The following is a 22,367-nucleotide window of genomic DNA, read 5'->3' on the forward strand; positions in this document are numbered from 1 at the left end:
CACAACTAAGATGTATTGAGCATTTAATGTATAACAGGCAAACTGTAAGGTGCTATATATTCATTTTCTCATTTAATCCTCACACACAAAAATGGAAATAGGTAATGTTTCCATTTGACAGACAAGCAAGCTGAGACCTGGAAAGCTTTAGTTACTTATCCAAGGACACACAAGAGTTTTTTTTTTTTTTTTTTTTGGAGGGACTGGTTCTTTATTTCAAAAAGACATTTATCAATTTTCAGTATCAAAACAGTTACATTATTGGTTTTTTTTTCCTCCCAGTTGGTCCCCAAAGAGACCACACCGAAGGAGAGAACATTTTAAGCCAATTACGCTGCAGGATGCACACCTAACAGACCTCACTGAAACCTCATCAAAAAAGGGGGACTGGGTAGGGAAAGAAACTTGAAAAGCTCAGCACACTGCTAGCCCACAGACTGTACAGAACTCTCATAGGCAGAGGGGTGACCAGTGTGCCTCAACCCCAAAGAAGCAAAGTTCCAAAATAATAGAAAAATTTTAAAGTTTTGTACATACGCTTTTCAAGATTTCTCCAGCACTAACCGATACAAAGCACAATGAGATGGCACTTTTTAGAGACAGCAGCTTCAGACCCAGAAAAGGGTAATGAGATGAGTTTCATATGGCTAAATCAGTGGCAAAACATAATTTTCTTTCCTTTCTCTCAAGGAGGCAGAAGAGCAAATAAGTGGTCACTAAAACATAAGGGGCACATGGTCCATTCTGTGAGCAGTTGGGAACAGGGTAGAGCTGGGACAAGGATTTGGTCTCAGAGGTTTCACCATCTTAATTGTTTGGTCACTTCTGATGCAAAAAGAAAAAAAAAAGGTTGTCCAAAGATACCGTAAAGCTGAAAACCTGAACAGCACTTTTTTTTTTTTTTTTGGCTAACTCCTCCTGGAATCATCTTTCTGGTTTGGCAGGTACTTTTTACAGAGCAATGAGGTTTCCCTAAATGGAGCCTTTCTCTGGGCTGCTAGGCTCTCAGTAAGGCAGGCCCAAGCCTTTTCCCTTTCTCTCTGGAGAAGGCAATATGTATTAAGCTGAAATGTTACCTTCCAAAAGTGAGAACGGGATTAGACTGCTGCTTCAGAACTACAGAATTATCTGGAATGTTTTTTACAAATGGTTGTTACATCAACAACAAAAAAGGAAATTACAAAATGTGTACATCACAACATGCTTTTAAAGACACTTTGCATTGTGCTCACATTCCCTTAATCGTTGTTCCCAAAGGGGCTCAGCCTCTAGCCCAACTGGAATCTCTGGGGAGAGGCAGAGACAGTTTGGCGAAAAGGACACAGGAGTAGGGGGGTGGGAGAGGTGGCGAAAGGAGAAAGCAGCCTTCCAGTTAAAGATCAGCCCTCAGTTTAAAGGTCAGCTTCGGGCAGGCTGGCCTCAGCGGAGTCGGGGTGAGAGGGAGGAGCAGCGGCAGGGCGGGACTGGGGTGCTCTACATCTCATTCAGGTCAAGCAGAGTCTGGTCCAGCATCCTTTGTGTACAGAGGTGCTCCTCTTTGGTGCATTTCAGTTTATCTTCCAAATCATCAATTGTCTTTTCCAGCTTGGCTACCGATCTCTCAGCAAACTCAGCACGGGTCTCTGCCTCCTTGAGTTTATCGGTAAGAATCTTTATCTCTTCCTCATATTTGTCTTCTTTTTGAGAGTACTTTTCTTCAGCAGCACTCAGACACTTCAGGTTCTGGTCCATCAGTCTGATTTGCTCATCCATCTCTCGGCAACGGGACTCTGCCAGCTCGGCTCGCTCCTCTGTGCGCTCCAAGTCTCCCTCAATAATCACCAACTTGCGAGCCACCTCTTCATACTTCCTGTCTGCCTCTTCTGCAATGTGCTTAGCTTCTTTGAGTTGGATTTCCTGGAGTTCCATTTTTTCTTCATCTTTTAAGGCTCGGTTTTCAATAACCTTCATACCTCTCTCGCTCTCATCAGCAGCTTTCTCAGCTTCCTCCAGCTTTTGCAGGGCAGTGGCCAGGCGCTCTTGAGCTCGGTCCAGCTCCTCTTCAACCAGCTGGATCCTACGGTTCAAGGAGGCTACCTCAGCCTCAGCCCTTTGGGCCGGAAACCCCAAACGAGAGCAAAGTACCCCACCCCACCGGGGAAGTGGGGGAGGGAGAGGCCACTGAGCCCCTCCCTTGACCGCGCCCGACTCGGAGGCCACACAAGAGTTAAGATGCAGAACCAGGGCACAAAAGTAGGACTATCTTACACCACGATTCATTTACTTAATCACTCACCATCAGAACAATGTTTATTTAGATTGTACTAATATAATAATTTTTACCTTGATAAATGATTTCACATCATTTGTGTTCTTATAGCAAGCTGCACATATTTTTTTATTATGGTACTAAATTGTATTACAGTTAGCCTTTATTGTCTCCAGTAGACTTCTTTGGGTATACATGCCCACTTGACTCTGACCACCTGCATTGCAAACTGCTCCAGGAATCCAGTGGGTGGGTTCCCCAAAAGCAACATGTGTATTGCTAAATTTACTCCCTGGTTGTAGCTGATGGGACTAGTGGTAGACATCTGACTCAAGCTGGGAAAAGTATTCTATCTCACTGGAATTTAGAAATGGCATTGAAAAATATACAGTTAATCTCAACTTCTTTACTGAACATAAGAAATATAAACTGGGGACATCTTTGCCATGTTTTATGCTTGCCTTGTGGATGGAGATTTAGAGAAAGTAAATCTACAGAGACAGGATTGAAGGAAATGGATTCAGAAGCAAGAGGCAAAGGAACGGGCAATTCTTCTAATCTAGTTCCTTCTTTTGTCCTGGTCCCATGAAGCATTCACATGCCCCTTTTTTATAAATTTGCTTTTTTAGGTTTAAGTTAGCTCAAGTTGGGTTTCTTTTACCTGCAATAACAACAATAAGGAATAATAAACAATTCTAATTCATAGGGCATCATTCTTGTCCTCTAGACTGTAAATTCTGAGAGAGTGAAAATTGTGTAGTGGTTATCTTTTATATATCCCCAGTCTCCAATATGGGCTTCCCTTGTGGCTCAGTTGGTAAAGAATCTGCCTGCAATGCAGGAGGCCTGGGTTTGATCCCTGGGTTGGGAAGATCCCCTGGAGGAGGGCACAGCATCCTCTCCAGTATAATTGCCTGGAGAATCCCCATGGACAGAGGAGCCTGGAGGGCTGCAGTCCATGGGGTCACAGAGTCAGACACGACTGAGTGACTAGGCCCAGCACAGCACAGTCCCCAATACAGAGCCTGGCAAAGAGTAGTTGTTCAATAAATACTGCTCACACAAATATCATTAACAACAAGAGTATAGCCATAGTAATTTCTTTGTGACATACTTTATTAAAGGTTAAAAATGCCTTTCTTTAACTATTTCCTTCTATTTAGCACCTTGATAAGCACTTTGACATTTTCTAATCCAAATGTTTCATTTAGGCCGCATGTGAAAAACATATTCCTAAATTTGATTACTCAAATTTAGCTGCTAATATAGTTTTTTTCTCCAACCTAATGTAGAGTCAAATATCATTATTGAGGAACAGTCTAATCACTGATGTTAATGCTCAAGTAGGCCTGCCAAATTCTAAGAAAAACCCACTGTATCACCTGTCAGAGGTAGAGTCGTGTGTTAGATGACAAGAAGTTTGACCCACTGTAGCATTTCTACTAAGGGCTTCCCAGGTGGCATAGTTGGTAAAGAATCTGCCTGCCAATGTAGGAAATGCAAGAAATGTGGGTTTGATCCCTGGGTTGGGAAGATCTCCTGGGGAAGGGATTGGCTACCCACTTCAGTATTCTTGCCTGGAAAATCCCATGGACAGAGGAGCCTGGCAGGCTATAGTTTATGGGGTCACAAAGAGTTGGACACAACTGAGCAACTGAACATGCACGCAACATTTCTATTTTGAGAAGAACTACAGAATATATTATCGCTCAGTTTTAACTTTTCCCCTGAGAGTAAAGCATGGTGGTGGTGGTGGTTTAGTTGCTGTCATATCCAATTCTTGCAACCCCATGGACTGTAGCCTGCCAGGCTCCTCTGTCCATGGGATTTCCCAGGCAAGAAAACTGGAGTGGGTTGCCATGTCCTTCCCCCTAGGGAAATTCCCGATTTAGGGATCAAATCCTCATCTCCTACATATTATAGCCAGTCTCCTGTATTGCCAGTGGATTGTTTACTGACTGTTCTACCAGGGAATCCCAAAGAGTAAAGTATATTCTTCATTTTTTAGTACCTATTGTTCTCCAGATTCAGTGGCTAAGTCCTGAAGAAAAAACAGTGAATAAACCAGGCTCTGTCTTCAAGTAGCTTCCCGTCTAGTACTTATTAAAAACCATTTTGAAGACAGAAGATAAACAACTCAAGTATTAGCCTACAGTGAATAGTTACACTGGTAGTAATGTGAAATGGGAGTAGAAAAGGGGTAAAATGAACAAAGCATTATGACTGATACCAAAGTTTCCTGCTTATGGGCCTCAGGATGAAGCTAATTTGAGTGAATCTGCAGTTTTCCTAACAGATGATTAAGCATCAATACACAACAAAGGGTTTACTTAGGACGTATTTGAGGGAATGGAAATAAATGCATTAGTATTCTGACTGTCCTCTGAAAGCCAAGAAACCCACATTCTCTTCTGTTACCTGCTGCTCTCCCATCCCTGTACTTCAGACCTCTCAGTTGGTTTCATTCGGAAAGTAAAGGTTATTTATTTTAATTTTTCATGGCTTAAAGCATATTGGAAACTTCAATTCAATTAAGGGTAACCAAACAGAGTTTACAAAAGTGAGAAAAAAATATAAATATTTTGAAAGGCTTGACCAATTAATTAAATGAAAGAAATAAGTCCTTACAGACATAATTTCAGAAATATAAGTAGAAAATGCAAGTCATAATAGCCTAGGATGAATCAAATTCAAAGTGTCTTTGAAATCACATCTCAAATCTTTCCCAGTTGAAAAACCTACTCAAATTAACAAATTCTCCTACTTTCACTTCTCTCCCAAATTTATAGGAGTGAAGCTTAAATCATCCTAAATCAACCCCATGATATTATATCATTGCATCATCAATAATCTAAAAATCAGAATATATAAGAAGACAGAAACAAAATAAAATGTCATTGACACTAACTGAAGCACATGGATGGAGTGGCATGGAGTCTTAGGTTGTGAAGTATATAAATCCTAAAAATTTTAAGCTATTTTACTCTTTTCAAACATAGTATATACAAACTCAAATTACTGGAATAGATTCCCTGCCAGGCCTGCTTTCATGAATGCATGAGATCAATGAGAAATAAATAGCAATATTTACACAGAAACATTAAGTTCAATTCATTGAAAATAACTTGTTTTTTTCAAATTAACATGCTTTTAGAAAAACCATTTATATTCTTATCTCAAATCAAACCTCCTCTGTAACAATCTATGGAAATGCTGAAGGCAGGCCAGGTCTGGTTATCCCTTGTTGAAAATTTATGGAATCTAAATTGGTAAAATCTTACACAAGGTCATAAATAAGATTCCAAATTGTATACTCCTTACTGAAAATTGCTAGCAGGAACAGAATAAAACTTATAGAACTCTATCTAACTGAGTAAAGTTGTTCATGTCTTATATTCATACGTGATTCAAAGGAGCTAAAAAGTCCAGCTATTTGGAAAACAATCAATTGTATGTAGCTAACTTGTTTCTAAATAGCTGTTTTAAGTCTTCCTCCTGCGTAAAATGCTGAAACAATAGAATCATTCTATAGATGGGTCATAAGGATGAAATGAGATAAATATATTAAAAGTATACTTGGAAATTGTGAAGTACTGATCAATAAGAATAATGAACATTCTGACTATACTTATATGATACAAGTGTTATCCTTTATATACATTCATTTATTCAATGATCACAAAATCTTAGAGGTGGATAGTAATATCCTCCTGGTTTTACAGATATGAAATTCAGGCACAGAAATGTTATACAACTTTCCCAACATCACACAGCTGGGATTTAAATCTAAGCTGGAATTTAAAACTAAGTCTGGCTTCACAGTACAAACTATTTATCACTATGCTCTACTGAAATCCTCTTTGGAGGTATACATTGGGCCAAAAGAGGCTGGCATTTAAAACTAGTTTTTAGCAGACTGGATCACTTTTTACCTTGGCAGTCCTGCCCAATTTTGTGGTACCCTATCCAATTCCTGAAATAAACCATAAGGGAGATAAACCTGTAAAGAAAAAGACAGGACACGTATCCTTTACTCCTAAGTCTTCCAACTCGGTCTCAGTAAAGTAGTGTTACATGACCAAGGTAGATGGCTGATTAGATAGAAGGCGAAATTAAGTTGCACAGCCCCAAACATTCCCGAAAGTTCCCCAAACCTCCAAGGGATATGGCACATGAATACAGCACATATAGTGGCTCATCATAGTAAGCAGTTCTCATGGTGGTGGAGGATAATGTGCATTTTGATAAAACTGATTCTAATACATCTCCCCCCTGATACATTTCCCCCAGTTGCTAACAAATTTTGAGTCATTGCCCTGTGGTCAGATGTGAGGGTTTCCCATCTCGCAAAGTACTTGATTTTCATCAAAATCATTTATAAATATTGTCTTAAGTATCCCTCTGCAAAGGGGCAAAGCCAGTGAGCACAATGAAGGCAAAAGTAAAAGGACACCAGTGTCCCCTCACTGAAGAATGACAACACGTCTACAGAAAAGAATGAACGGCATTTCCTTCATTTGAAGGTGTTATTTATAATTGACGACAGGGACAGGGGTGTAGTGACAGGGGTGTAGTGTGATTCTTAAGCCAAGCCAGAGCATTGGAGGGAAAAGCCCAAGGCCATTTGCTAGGTGGCATTGTAAAATTATGACAGTATCTGAACTATACTAAATCAATGGCTAGAGTTATGCAAGAAACCATAGATGATGTAGAAATCATGAGGCCAAAACCAACCATACCTGATTTAAATCTCTACTCTCATGCTAAATTAATGTTTCTCTATTCGACCTTAAATCTTGTCTTTGTCCTCAGTTCCTCCCTCACCTCCTCACTGTTACCATCAACACATACCCATGAAATCTTTAGAGGAAAACAAACCAACAAGCTACCAATAAACTAATCTTTGACAGGTTAATGAACCAGGCCTGTGTGTTGTTTATCAGGTGGGCAGGGTTGAACTGTGCAGGCTGGTTGTCAGAGATGGGGTGAGGTAAAAACAATTTGTCATCAAATATTTGGAAACACTTGCCTTGAGTAGACCCAGCTTGAGCCTCCATGTCACAGCAAACAGGAGAGAATTTAAAACCTGTAATAGCAAATATGTTTTACTAATTAATCCTTGTTCAACTCATCTGGGATTCTTCAATCTTTACTCTTTGTCCAGTAGTATTTTTTAAATAACAGATTCAATCAAAATACAATTCACTTACCATAATGTTCACACTCTTAAAGTGGCTTTTCGTATTTTCAGAGTTGTGGAATTATTACCACTATCTAATTCCAGAGTAGTTTCATCACCCCAGAAGAAACCCCAGACCTAGGGTCTTGCAGGAGTAGAATGGTTGAGCCTAGGGGGAACTCTTTTCTTTTAATGTTTCAGCCCAGTGAACTTGGCATATATTCCTTTTGTGAGGTGTGAAGGCTTCCTAGGTGGCTCAGTGGTAAAGAATCTGCCTGCCAATGCAGGAGATGTGGGTTCTATCCCTGGGTTGGGAAGATCGCCTGGAGTAGGAAATGGCAACCCACTCCAGTATTCTTGTCTGGAAAACTCCATGGACAGAGGAGTCTGGTGGGCTACAGTCCATGGGGTTGTACAGAGTCAGACAAGACTGCGGACTTACGCATGTGCGTGGGGAGTGAGATAAGGCAGAACAAGAAGTCTTGGAAACAGAGGAGCTCCTCTATTACCTGATTTCACATAAATTTGGTTGTTATTTTTCTTGTTTGATAGTTAAAGCCCAGAAAACTGTAGGGACCAGTGCAGGGTTTCCCAACATCCATGCTACTGCTCCTTCACTTACATGAACATGCATGACAGAGATCAAGTATGTTCCCTTCTCACTTCCACACTTCACCTCCTCCATACTCTTGGTCAAAATCAGCACTGCATATATACATACATGAAAATAAGCCTAAAAAATCCAGACCCTCAAGGATACTTGGTGATATTACAAAGTGTAATGGCCTCTCATTTAGGAAATGATATTCTAACTAGTGGACAAATGTCATTCCTGATTATATCTTTGTGGCCAATGTCCCCTCTGGGCTGAGGGAGGCAGAGGAGGACAGAACAGAAAGAACTGCAGGTACAGGGCTGTTGGCTACCTCTCTGGCACCTGAGAAATTACTAACTAGCCACTGCTGACAGACCAGGCCCCCAGTGATGGGACCTATGAAATGTAGACAAACAGAATGATGAGAAGAGTGATTAATGTGTTTAATAAGCATTGATGTGATTTTTATGAAAGGACTTTGTTCTTTCGTAGGGATAGAAAAGCAGGAAACAAAGCAAATTAATCTCTTCCCAACAAATCAAAGTGACAAAAACTTTTCCATTTCTAAAAGTTGTAAGAAAATAATACATAATTACAATTTAATGATACTGCCCTTATTACTTATTGTCTCGCAAATGGCTGATGGTAATTCACTTTTTTTTTAATCATTTCAGCCTAATCTGGTTACTTTGCCTTTGTCTGTACACTTGACAGGTTAATCTGAATCAAAATAGAAAACACGTACAAAATAGGCTTGGTTATACAGCTGTTCGCCTCATTGTTCATATATTGATACAAAGTCAAAATACATGAAATGAGTACTTCTAAAATAAATATCACTAGTATTGTACTGGAAAATAAAGATGAAAATAAAAGGTGAGTAATGAATAAGACATGCATAATATTGCTGATGATATAAGATCGATTTCCCTTGGGGGAACGACCAGAAATAAAAAGTACTTTATTTATTATTGTAAATGAATGTGTCTATTTGCCTGATACTTAGGTACACGCCTTGTCCATGGGACCCTGCATTTTCATTTTGTATAGGAAATGAAAGGTATCAGATATAAGGAAGGAAAAACAAATCAAAGGCTAAAACCTGCATTCTCTCTGGGTTTTCCATAAACTATTAATATAGGCGGTTATATTACCGTTCTCTCCATCAGACTTCCTTTCATGGTCAGTGTCAGTCAAGGACAATGCGGAGTTGGCCCGGCTGGACAAACAGGAACTATGCTCTGATTTCATCCCCCGGATCCACATTCTCAGCGCATGGTCAGGGGAGGCAGCACCTTCTGTCTCCGTGTCCACATCAGATCCCATCTCTAGTTGGTAGCCGTGCCGGGAAACACTGTGCACGTCTGTCTGGTAGCCAGAGCACAGAGTGTGAGGAGTCTCACAGAATTCCATCTCTGAGAAGAAACAAAGTTCAGAGGAAAAATTTAGAAGGAAACAGAAATACCTGGTCAAATTCTACTTTTTTTGTCCTTATGTTCCCCTCCTCCATTGTTAGTATTTATGTCTTTGCAAAGTTAGAATTCTGGCCATTGATGGTAGCTAGGATTCTGTGCTTATTTTGTGCTTCTGTAGCTTAAAATTATGCTCCTGTTGATTCTTACAAGGTTCTGGAAAAAGCATGCCTAAAATAGCTTTATAGCTACAACTTTAGATTACACAAATGTAATGAAATAAGTGAGTACAGGGGAGTATAAAGTGTAGAGAGCTGTCCTTTAAAAGATATTTCTCTTCTAGGAAGAATATATATGATTGTCAGAGCATATCTATGCTTAAAATATTTAAATTATTGCCTTTTCTAAGTATTTCATATACCTTAGAGTTAAGAATACATAATTCAATGTGAAAACTTTGAGGGAAAAGCATTAAGATTAAATATACTTTTCAAAAGTATTTTTCCCAAACACATTAGTCTAAACTCTAAAATTATGAGTACCTAATATCACTATTTCCCATTGTCTCCAAAGAATATTGAGGCTGACTTTATGCTGGTTATTCTGTTTCATTCATTCTTTCAAGAAATACATAAAATCTTTCAATCGTATATTATACCTCAGCAGTGCTTTGAGGCTTGGATCCCGCCCCCCCCCCACCAAACTTCCCCTAAGCCTTAGAATCATAAAATATTTAGGATCTTAGAGATGATATAATGAATCCCCTCTGTCTACAGTTGAGGAAAATAAAGTCCAGAGGACAGACAGCACTGTCCATAGCCAATATTGGACAGCAACAGAGCCCTTTTTCCTAGAACATCTGCAACTGATGTCTGCTAGAAACCAAGGAAGAGTCATCAGCTTACTGCATGGATATCAGGCATTCATTCAGTTTTATAGTCAATTTTGCATTCAATTATGGCAAAGTGTCAAAAAGGGGGAAAGATGCTTTAACAGACCTTAATAAGTTAATGAAAAATGACCACATGCCAAGACATATCATCTGAAATGTCCATGTAATACTTAGATAAGGTAATCTGGGGATGTTGTACACTATATAAGATTTTCTCAGACTGACATCAGAGACAGGGTATGTCATTTGGCCAGGAAGAAGCTTAACTGAGTGCATCTAATCCTTAGCACATATCAATAAAATGCAAACCCTAAAATGAATTAAATTCTTTGAATACAGAAAGTGCTAGAATTTAGACTGACCATATTTAGACCAATTTAAACTAACTCTTCTAGAAAGATGAGTACAGAATACAAACAGGGTTTTTAAATGTCTGTATTTTTGTGTGACATGTAATTGTCAAATGAGGGTTTAACAAATCAAATCTTAATGCTTATTCAATAGCCATTAGGTGCCCAGCACAGTGTTCTGTGAAACATGTTGCAGGCAAATAAAGCTACTATATTGTATTAAGGAAAGTCAATTATAAATTTTTTCAGGGTTATTCATCACTGTTGAGGATGTTGCTTATGATTTTTGTGATGACTGTCTTTAAGAGTAATTCTGTTTTTCTACCAAAATTTTCTAAATTCCAATGGAGTGATGTTTAAAAAAATAGGCATGGTTTCCACATCACACACAAAACCTTATGAAACTGGGCTTTTCTTCGACATAAGGCTAAAAGTAAAAATCCATCTTTCCCAATATAAATTTTAGTGATCTAGAACATTGTGGTCAGTTTGTATTCATGCCTCTTAATTTCACAAAGCTATCCAATCCTGTGTAGTTGTTGCTGCAGCAACCTTGTCATGAACCTGTCAGCTTGGAACTGTAGAAAAGGAAGTTTATCTAGGCCTGCATTCACAACTTCCTTCCTTCCCCTAGACTAGTGGTTCCCAAACTTCTGCATGCTTCAGAATCACCTGGAAGGTTTGTAACAAAACAGGTTGCTGTGCCTGCCCTCCCCCACCCTGTTTCAATGTCTTATTCAGCTGGTGTGTGGTAGAGCTAAAGGATCTGCATTTCTCACAAGTTCGTAGGTTAAGGCTTATGCTATTTGTCCAAGGACCATACTTTGAAAACTTCTTCCCTACAGTTTTCTTATAAATCAGTGGGAGCTAGGAAAATGAGAGAAGTCAGAGAGCAATCTTACTGTGGCATTACCAAAGATTTTGCAACAACTCAAATTCTATTTAGACACCAGCAAGAAAGTTATTGAACTGAATTACTCTGAAGTGCCCCCTCCCATCTATTTGCATAGATTAAGGGCACTAATTAGGGAATTTACTTTTAAAAGCACAAACCTGCATTTATTTTCACTCATACAATGATGTATGAGATGTGACTTTCCAAAGATTTTAATATACACATCTGAGTCATATTAAAGACATTCATTGGAAAAGGATGAGCAAATAAAAATAGACAGCTAATTTGTCACTTCAGAATATAAAATAATAGAAAAGTTCTTTTAAAATAACGACTGATGGATGTAAGCAGAATCCCTCTTTGTTAAAGGGATTTTCCCACCATTCAAAAAGAAACTTGAACATGGATTTGTTCCCGTCTAAGGAAATGTGGTATAATATGATAAAAAATTATGTAAGATTTCCATTGGAACAATGATTTGAATGCAAAGACTAAACACCACATTCCCTTAAACACAGTCAGATAAAAGTATGCTTCCTTACCAATATGTAACTTTCAAAAGTAACAATCCAAGTAAGCTATCAGTTGCTTGTTTTCTGATGATAAAGAAAAAAGTTTAAATAAGTAAAGAAAGAAAAGGAAAAGTTTCACTTATTCACAAAAGTGATATTCATTGAACAGCCTCACTTCCCTTTCTTGAAATCAATGTTACCATTGTAAATTATTTCCTTGAAAACACAAATGTCTTGGTGGTATTCAAAATTCCCATAGGCTGTACTTTCTATAAAAGCACTTACAAGGTACCATAAGTGGATGTTTTTAGCCTTGCACATATAAACTTGTTACTAAAATACTACTTTTTCCCAAGAGAAGATAAAGTTCAATTGGATTTAGTATAGATCTATTCTTACCAAAAAGCTAGCCACAAGAGAAATGTAAGTACAATCTTAGAATATCTAAGATGTAAATGGATAGACTGGCAACATGAGAAACTACATTTTAGGAGTAAACAGACAAAGATGATCCCAAGTGAATGATGTATGTAGGCCTCATGAACATGCATTTAATTCTGATTGAAAGGAAAAACTATTTTGCAGCCTTGCAGGAGACAAATCTGAACAGATTAAAAAAAAGAGTTGAAATCAGTTTTTTAAATGGGCAAGATTCAAAGAGATACTTCACAGAAAAAGATATAGGAAGGAACAAACAAATGAAAAGATGCTCAATATCATTAGTTGTTAGGAAAGTACAAACTAAAACTATAATGAGATACCACTACAGACTTACCAGAATGGTTAAAAACTTCTGACCACATCAGCTGTGGAGAAACTACATACACTGCTGGTAAGAAAGTCAAATGGTATAATCACTTTGGAAAATAATCTGGCAGCTTCCTAAAGAGGAAAAGCTAAATTTAACAGGAGAACAAGGTACTTTGGGACATTTATCACAAAGAAATAAAAATTACTGTCCACACAAATATCTGTATGAGGTTGTTCAGAAACTTTACTCAGTAACAGCTAAAAATTAGAAACAACCCAAGTGTCCATGAAGAGCTAATAGGATGAATCATCTGTGGTATGTGCATACTATGGAATACTACTCAGTCAAAAAAAGAACATTTGATATATAATATGATGCATGGACCTCAAAATAATTATGGTGAGTGAAAAAAAAAGACCAACAGAAGGTGTATATACTGCATGTTTCCATTTAAATAAAATTCTATAAATGCAAACCTACCTGCAGTGATAGAAAGCCAATCAGTGGTTATGTCTAGGGGAAGAAAGTAAGGGAGAAATAGAGAACAAAGGGGCACAAAGATACCTTTGGGATATCTAAACATCTGCCATCTTGACTGTGGCAATAGTTACACATGTGTATGCATACCAAAGTTTATCATATTATACACTTTACATTTGTGTAGTTTATTGTTACTTCAGTTATACCTCTATACTTGTTTTTTTTCAGTGCATTGTATTCCATAAGATGGGCTTCCCAGGTGGCTCAGTGGTAAAGAATCCACCTGTCAAGCAGGAGACATGGGTTCAATCCCCGGGTTGGAAAGATTCCCTGGAGGAGGAAATGGTAACCCATTCAGTACTCTGGAAAAACCAATGGACAGAGGAGGCTAGTAGGCTGTAGTCCATGGGGTTGCAAAAGAGTTGGACATGACTTAGGGACTAAACAACAACGGTAAGACCATAAGATAGAAAGAGAGTTAGGGGACTGAAGAACTCCTTAGTTTTCACAAGTGGAGCCAAGGGTCTCTGAGCCAGAAGGAGGCTCAGCTTTTTTCCTCCTAATGGTAGAAAGTACATGTAATAATGAACAGAAAGGTACTCAAAATGCTGTTTTGCTTATTTATAAGCTAAGAGGCACTCAAGGCTAAGTGGCTCATGATTTGTCATTGATCCTCTTGGCAACATTTTTTTCGTAAGGAACATAGAGTTGAAAGTCAGTTTTAGAGGGGAAAATAAAGATGAAACTGATCACTGATGAGCTTTCAGCAGCTAAGGGAACATTCTGTAGCTGGGAATCATGAGACTAAGTTGAGTGGATCTGGCAGGAAGAATCACTATCAGTTCAGTTTAGTCGCTCAGTTGTGTCCGACTCTTTGCAACCCCATGAATTGCAGCATGCCACCAGAGTTCATTCAAACTCACATCCATTGAGTTGGTGATGCCATCCAGCCATCTCATCCTCTGTCATCCCCTTCTTCTCCTGTGCCCAATTCCCCTCAGCATCAGAGTCTTTTCCAATGAGTTAACTCTTCGCATGAGGTGGCCAAAGTACTGGAGCTTCAGCTTTAGCATCATTCCTTCCAAAGAACACCCAGGACTGATCTCTTTTAGAATGGACTGGTTGGATCTCCTTGCAGAATCACTATAGGCCTCTATTAATGCTAATGAGTTAATATTTTTTTAAAAAATTCTACAACATACTGAATAAAATGAACTACTATATATTCTTTACGAATCTAGGGATTGATCTTCAGGTATTCAGCCTGAAGAAGTCATTTATCAAAACTTGAAAGAGAAAGTAATGGTTATTTATATCAGCATTTTTCTAGAAATGCCATTTCTGAGTTTCTGATAAGCTCAAGACTTTATTTTTCTTTCAATTCTACTTATCCACCCTTCCTCTAAAAATGGACCTTTAGGACATCACACTCCAAATAAATCATTGGAAGTCAAAAAGCATGATAAATGTTAGCCATGACCTGAGTGATTTGGAATATAACTTCCAAAGAATTTACTCTACTTCCAAAATAAGAAAGAGAGAGAGAGGTCATAAAATTATTATCCTTAATTACTGTAATTCATAATAAGCCTTATGGACTATATGCAAAGACACATGCTATTAATTAGCCATGTGATTTTTAGATAAGTCAGTTAATATCTTGGGGCCTCAGTTTCCTCATCTGCAAAATGTTCAGGTCCAACTAGAAATAAATCTCTAGGTAAACTCTCTTGTAATAAAATTTGTTAACTATAACTTAAGGCTGTTAGTGCAAAATGTGAAATGGTTAATATTTTCAAAAGGGAAAAGTATTAGTGGTTTTATGGGTCAAGGTACTATTCCTATTTCTACTGTGAAGGATAATCAGTCACATTAGCTAAATAAGATCTTGTCATGATTACAAGTCTTACTATGTTAAAGTATTGATACAGCCTAGGTATTCATTGTGAATTGTAAGATTATTGATAAACAGAGTACATAAACTATATCATGTAAAAAATCAATTTAGTAAATAGTTCCTCATGAAACATGAAATCATCAGTTTATGAATGCGGCTATTACAAAAATTATTCTATGGCAATGCATTGGAAATCCCATGGACAAAGGAGCCTGGCAGGCTACAGTCCATGGCGGTCATAAGAGTTGGACACGATTTAGTGACTAAACCATCATCACTCTATGGCACAGTGAATAAAAATTTACACAATTAAAAAATACTGCACAGCCACTAATAATTCATTATTGGCTCTAGGGAAATTTTCAATGAGTTATTACAGTCTTCAGAAAGAAATATGAAGAAGGGAAGGAAGGATAGAAAAAAAAGAGGGAGAAAGGGAAGAAGGAAGGAAGGCAGAAGGAAGGGAGGGAGAAAGATGGGGAGGGAGAGAAGGTAGAAAGGAGCAACACCAGACAGAAGGCAAATAATTTTCACAACTGGGTACCATTTTATATTTCTCAGTTTCGGGACTTTGAAAGGAAAATGATATCAAATTGTCAAACAAATCAGTTCATGTAAGTTTACTTACACACAGTTCTGCTGAACACCCACTCAATTTCAAGTTGAAAACAAAACAAAATAGACTTCTCTGCTTTCTCCTAGTCTTCGAAAATTAGCCCAATTTAATGCTTTCTCTTACATTGTGAAAAAGCTTTATCAAATCCACAGTACTACACTAGGCCCTGAACAGAGTGAGTTAACAGGACCATTTCATGTCCTTTGGCAATTTTCACAGAGAGCCTTTTTAAAGGTCCAAATGACAACAGAGTAATAAAGGTACACCACCCAGAACTGACCTTTATTTTCTGCTCAGGCCTCATCAGCCTTTTCTAGGGCACAGGAGTAATAGATGGAATGCTCCCACATGCAAGTCTGGAGACTGTGGATATCAGAGGACTTAAATAACTAAGCTTCCTGAAGCCTAGTCTCCCCACCTCACAGCTCCAAATGCACTCATTATCTCGGTACTCAGGACCTACCAATTTTGCCTTATTTAATTTTTAAGATTTCTCCATCTTGTCAGTATAGTGAAAAATAGGCAAAAAACCTGGGCAGAATTAAAAGCCTAAAATATAAACATTCATGCTTTGTGACTGATATTGGCTCACTGGAGCCATCCCAGAATACAGTTAAAAGACCATGTTAATGTTAGAAAGGATGCACTCCAAAGTATAGCGAGTTGCGAATCTGTAAACATGGTCCAAACCAGAGAAGGACACAGAATTATAGCATAATTCTTGGAGATGAGGTAGGAAGATGATGATGTGAGGTAGAAACTTGGAAGAAATCAAAAGGGACTTCAATCTTGTTTAGATCGACATGAAAATATCCTTCAGCAACCTAAAAAGGAAGGAAATATGATGTGGGAATAAACAATTTCTGTTTACTTCCTTGAATAAATATTCATCTTACTGCAGGGTCCAGCTTAGACTGTACTCACATAAAATGGGAAAATTTTCTCTGAAACTAATTCAGTTACCACAACAAAAAGGCCTGTTTTACAGCCTTCATGACAAGAGTCTAGAAAAAGATTCAGGGATTAGAAATGATGGTGGGAGGTCCTGGACTTCAACAGAAGTTTAGATCAATGAGAACCTATGCAGGTTCCCTTTATTTCAACATTTCAAATGAGACAGAGACTTCCTGGCCTAAATAAGAAATTTTCAGGGCTACTGAACACTGAAAATGCATGGTGCTCAATGGCCCTAAAAATTTCTCATTTCTTACCTATGCTGATCCAATTTTCTGGCTATTCATATCACTTTGGAGCCTGGATCCTTATTGACCATTGTGGTCTTCCATGTATACTTTTGTATTTTCATTATGTTCACTAAGGATGTGAAGCTGTTTGTTTATTGTGTGTATTTTGTATGTATTTTGTATGTATGCATGTGTGTGTGTATCAAACTGCATTAATTTGCAGCACAATACCATGTTGAGAAGTGAGAACAGTGAGCTAAAGAGTTAAATGACTGCTTAAAACAACTGCAAATGCTTCAAACACCTACTCTTTTTTTTTTTTTATTTTAAGTGGAGGCTAATTACTTTGCAATATTGTATTGGTTTTGCCATACATCGTCATGGATCCGCCACAGGTGTACATGTGTTAACCCCCCTCCCCCTTCCCTCCCCATCCCATCCCTCTGGGTCATCCCAGTGCACCAGCCCTGAGCACCCTGTCTCATGTATCGAACATGGACTGGTGATTCATTTCACATATGATAATATGCGTGTTTCAATGCCATTCTCCCAAATCATCCCACCCTCATCCTCTCCCACAGAGTCCCAAAGACTGTTCTACACATCTGAATCTCTTTTTCTGTCTCATATACAGGGTTATTGTTACCATCTTTCTAAATTCCATATATATACGTTAGTATACTGTATTGGTGTTTTCCTTTCTGGCTTACTTCACTCCGTATAATTGGCTCCAGTTTCATCCACTTTGTTAGAACTGATTCAAATGTATTCTTTATAATGGCTGAGTAATATTCCATTGTGTATATGTACCACAGCTTTCTTATCCATTCATCTGCTGATGGACATCTAGGTTGCTTCCATGTCCTGGCTATTATAAACAGTGCTGCGATGAACATTGGGGTACACATGTCTCTTTCAATTCTGGTTTCCTCAGTGTGTATGCCCAGCGGTGGGATTGCTGGGTCATAAGGCAGTTCTATTTGAAGTTTTTTAAGGAATCTCCACACTGTTCTCCATAGTGGCTGTATTAGTTTGCATTCCCACCAACAGTGTAAGAAGGTTCCCTTTTCTCCACACCCTCTCCAGCATTCATTGATTGTAGACTTTTGGATAGCAGCCATTCTGACTGGCCTGAAATGGTGCCTCATTGTGGTTTTGATTTGCATTTCTCTGATAATGAGTGATGTTGAGCATCTTTTCATGTGTTTGTGAGCCATCTGTATGTCTTCTTTGGAAAAATGTCTGTTTAGTTCTTTGGCCCATTTTTTGATTGGGTCGTTTATTTTTCTGGAATTGAGCTGCAGGAGTTGCTTGTATATTTTTGAGATTAATTCTTTGTCCATTGCTTCGTTTGCTATTATTTTCTCCCATTCTGAAGGCTGTCTTTTCACCTTGCTTATAGTTTCCTTTGTTGTGCAGAAGCTTTGAATTTTAATTAGGCCCTATTTGTTTATTTTTGCTTTTATTTCCAATATTCTGGGAGGTGGGTCATAGAGAGAGGATCCTGCTTTGATTTATGTTGGAGAGTGTTTTGCCTATGTTCTCCTCTAGGAGTTTTATAGTTTCTGGTCTAATGTTTAGATCTTTAGTCCATTTTGAGTTTATTTTTGTATATGGTGTTAGAAAGTGTTCTAGTTTCATTCTTTTACAAGTGGTTGACCAGTTTTCCCAGCACCACTTGTTAAGGAGATTGTCTTTTCTACATTGTATATTCTTGCCTCCTTTGCCAAAGATAAGGTGTCCATAGGTGCGTGGGTTTATCTCTGGGCTTTCTATTTTGTTCCACTGATCTATATTTCTGTCTCTGTGCCAGTACCATACTGTCTTGATGACTGTGGCTTTGTAGTAGAGCCTGAAGTCAGGCAGGTTGATTCCTCCAGGTCCATTCTTCTTTCTCAAGATTGCTTTGGCTATTCGAGGTTTTTTGTATTTTCATGCAAATTGTGAAATTATTTGTTCTAGTTCTGTGAAAAATACCACTGGTAGCTTGATAGGGATTGCATTGAATCTATAGATTGCTTTGGGTAGTATACTCATTTTCACCATATTGATTCTTCCAATCCATGAACATGGTATATTTCTCCATCTATTAGTGTCCTCTTTGATTTCTTTCACCAGTGTTTCATAGTTTTCTATATATAGGTCTTTAGTTTCTTCAGGTAGATATATTCCTAAGTATTTTATTCTTTTCATTGCAATGGTGAATGGAATTGTTTCCTTAATTTCTCTTTCTATTTTCTCATTATTAGTGTATAGGAATGTAAAGGGATTTCTGTGTGTTGATTTTATATCCTGCAACTTTACTATATTCATTAATTAGCTCTAGTAATTTTATGGTGGAGTCTTTAGGGATTTCTATGTAGAGGATCATGTCATCTGCAAACAGTGAGAGTTTTACTTCTTCTTTTCCAGTTTGGATTCCTTTTATTTCTCTTTTTGCTCTGATTGCTGTGGCCAAAACTTCCAAAACTATGTTGAATAGTAGTGGTAAGAGTGGGCACCCTTGTCTTGTTCCTGACTTTAGGGGAAATGCTTTCAATTTTTCACCATTGAAGATAATGTTTGCTGTGGGTTTGTCATGCTGCTGCTGCTGCTAAGTCACTTCAGTCATGTCCAACTCTGTGCAACCCCATAGACAGCAGCCCACCAGGCTCCCATCCCTGGGATTCTCCAGGCAAGAACACTGGAGTGGGTTGCCATTTCCTTCTGCAATGCATGAAAGTGAAAAGTGAAAGTGAAGTCACTCAGTCATATCCAACTCTTCATGACCCCATGGACTGCAGCCTACCAGGCTCCTCTGTCCATGGGATTTTCCAGGCAAGAGTACTGGAGTGGGGTGCCATTGCCTTATATAGCTTTTATTATGTGGAGATATGTTCCTTCTATTCCTGCTTTCTGGAGGGTTTTTAATCATAAATGGATGTTGAATTTTGTCAAAGGCTTTCTCTGCATCTACTGAGATAATCATATGGTTTTTATGTTTCAATTTGTTAATGTGGTATATTACATTGATTGATATGTGGATATTGAAAAATCCTTGCATCCCTGGGATAAAGCCCACTTGGTCATGATGTATGATCTTTTTAATGTGTTGTTGGATTCTGTTTGCTAGAATTTTGTTAAGGATTTTTGCATCTATGTTCATCAGTGATATCGGCCTGTAGTTTTCTTTTTTTGCGGCATCTTTGTAGGTTTTGGTATTAGGGTGATGGTGGCCTCATAGAATGTGTTTGGAAGTTTACCTTCCTCTGCAATTTTCTGGAAGAGTTTGAGTAGTATAGTTGTTAGCTCTTCTCTAAATTTTTGGTAGAATTCAGCTGTGAAGCCGTCTGGACCTGGGCTTTTGTTTGCTGGAAGATTTCAGATTAGTTTCAATTTCCATGCTTGTGATGGGTCTGTTAAAATTTTCTATTTCTTCCTGGTTCAGTTTTGGAAAGTTGTACTTTTATAAGAATTTGTCCATTTCTTCCAAGTTGTCCATTTTATTTGCATATAGTTGCTGATAATAGTCTCTTATGATCCTTTGTATTTCTGTGTTGTCTGTTGTGATCTCTCCATTTTCATTTCTAATTTTATTGATTTGATTTTTCTCCCCTTGTTTCTTGATGAGTCGGGCTAATGGTTTGTCAATTTTATTTATCTTCTCAAAGAGCCAGCTTTTGGCTTTGTTGATTTTTGCTATGATCTCTTTTGTTTCTTTTGCATTTATTTCTGCCCTGATTTTTAAGATTTCTTTCCTTCTACTAACCCTGGGGTTCTTCATTTCTTCCTTTCCAAGTTGCTTTATGTGTAGAGTTAGGTTATTTATTTGACTATTTTCTTGTTTCTTGAGGTAAGCCTGTATTGCTATGAACCTTCCCCTTAGCACTGCTTTTACAGTGTCCCAGTACTCTTGCCTGGGAAATCCTATGGATGGAGGAGCCTGGTAGGCTACAGTCCATGGGGTCACAAAGAGTCGGACACGACTTAGTAACTTCACTTTCACTCTTCACTTTCATTCACTGGAGAAGGAAATGGCAATCCACTCCAGTATTCTTGCCTGGAGAATCCCAGCGACGGGGGAGCCTGGTGGGCTGTTGTCTATGGGGTCACACAGAGTCAGACACAATTGACGTGACTTAGCAGCAGCAGCAGCATAGGTTTTAGGTTGTTCTGTTTTCATTTTCATTCATTTCTATGCATATTTTGATTTCTTTTTTGATTTCTTCTGTGATTTGTTGGTTATTCAGCAGCCTGTTGTTCAGCCTCCATATGTTGGAATTTTTAATAGTTTTTCTCCTGTAATTGACATCTAATCTTACTGCACTGTGGTCAGAAAAGATGCCTGGAATGATTTCAATTTTTTTTTGAATTAACAAGGCTAGATTTATGGCCCAAGATGTGATATATCCTGGAGAAGGTTCCATGCGCACTTGAGAAAAAGGTGAAATTCATTGTTTTGGGGTAAAATGTCCTATAGATATCAATTAGGTCTAACTGGTCTATTGTATCATTTAGTTTGTGTTTCCTTGTTAATTTTCTGTTTAGTTGATCTATCCATAGGTGTGAGTGGGGTATTAAAGTCTCCCACTATTATTGTGTTTTTGTTAATTTCCCCTTTCATACTTGTTAGCATTTGTCTAACATATAGCACTGCTCCTATGTTGGGTGCATATATATTTATAATTGTTATATCTTCTTCTTGGAATGACCCTTTGATCATTATGTAGTGTCCTTCTTTTTCTCTTTTCACAGCCTTTGTTTTAAAGTCTGTTTTATCTGATATGAGTATTGCTACTCCTTCTTTCTTTTGGTCTCTATTTGCATGGAATATCTTTTTCCAGCCCTTCACTTTCAGTCTGTATGTGTCCCTTGTTTCGAGGCGGGTCTTTTGTAAACAACATATATAGGGGTCTTGTTTTTGTATCCATTCAGCCAGTCTTTGTCTTTTGGTTGGGGCATTCAACCCATTTACATCTAAGGTAATTATTGATAAGTATGATCCCGTTAGCATTTACTTTGTTGTTTTGGGTTCGAGTTTATACACTTTTTCTGTGTTTCCTGTCTAGAGAAGATCCTTTAACATTTGTTGGAGAGCTGGTTTGGTGGCGCTGAATTCTCTCTGCTTTTGCTTTTCTGTAAAGCTTTTGATTTCTCCTTCATATTTGAATGAGATCCTTGCTGGGTACAGTAATCTGGGCTGTAGGTTTTTTTCTTTCTTCACTTTAAGTATGTCCTGCCAATCCCTTCTGGCCTGAAGAGTTTCTATTGAAAGATCAGCTATTATCCTTATGGGAATCCTCTTGTGTGTTATTTGTTGTTTTTCCCTTGCTGCTTATACTCTTAAAGGCAAACAATGTGACCTCTGTAACATTCT

The 22,367-nt window shown here is 38.1% G+C and overlaps 1 protein-coding gene and 1 pseudogene across 2 annotated transcripts in view; both read right to left on the reverse strand.

Annotated features, from left to right (window-relative positions):
* The window catches only part of TENM1 (teneurin transmembrane protein 1), a 986,510-nt gene that overhangs the window by 633,055 nt on the left and 331,088 nt on the right, over positions 1-22,367 (reverse strand). The window contains exons 5-6 of the mRNA XM_018044162.1: positions 9,177-9,437; positions 7,278-7,334 (exon numbers count right to left, since the gene is read on the reverse strand). Of these exons, the coding sequence (XP_017899651.1) occupies positions 7,278-7,334; positions 9,177-9,437 (318 nt within the window). The remainder of the gene's footprint in view (positions 1-7,277; positions 7,335-9,176; positions 9,438-22,367) is intronic.
* On the reverse strand, positions 177-2,094 carry LOC108634457 (annotated as a pseudogene). Its single transcript, XR_001917612.1, has one exon. The product of XR_001917612.1 is annotated as a tropomyosin alpha-3 chain pseudogene (transcript).

Source organism: Capra hircus (assembly GCF_001704415.2).
Source record: "Capra hircus breed San Clemente chromosome X unlocalized genomic scaffold, ASM170441v1, whole genome shotgun sequence".
Lineage (NCBI taxonomy): Eukaryota > Metazoa > Chordata > Mammalia > Artiodactyla > Bovidae > Capra > Capra hircus.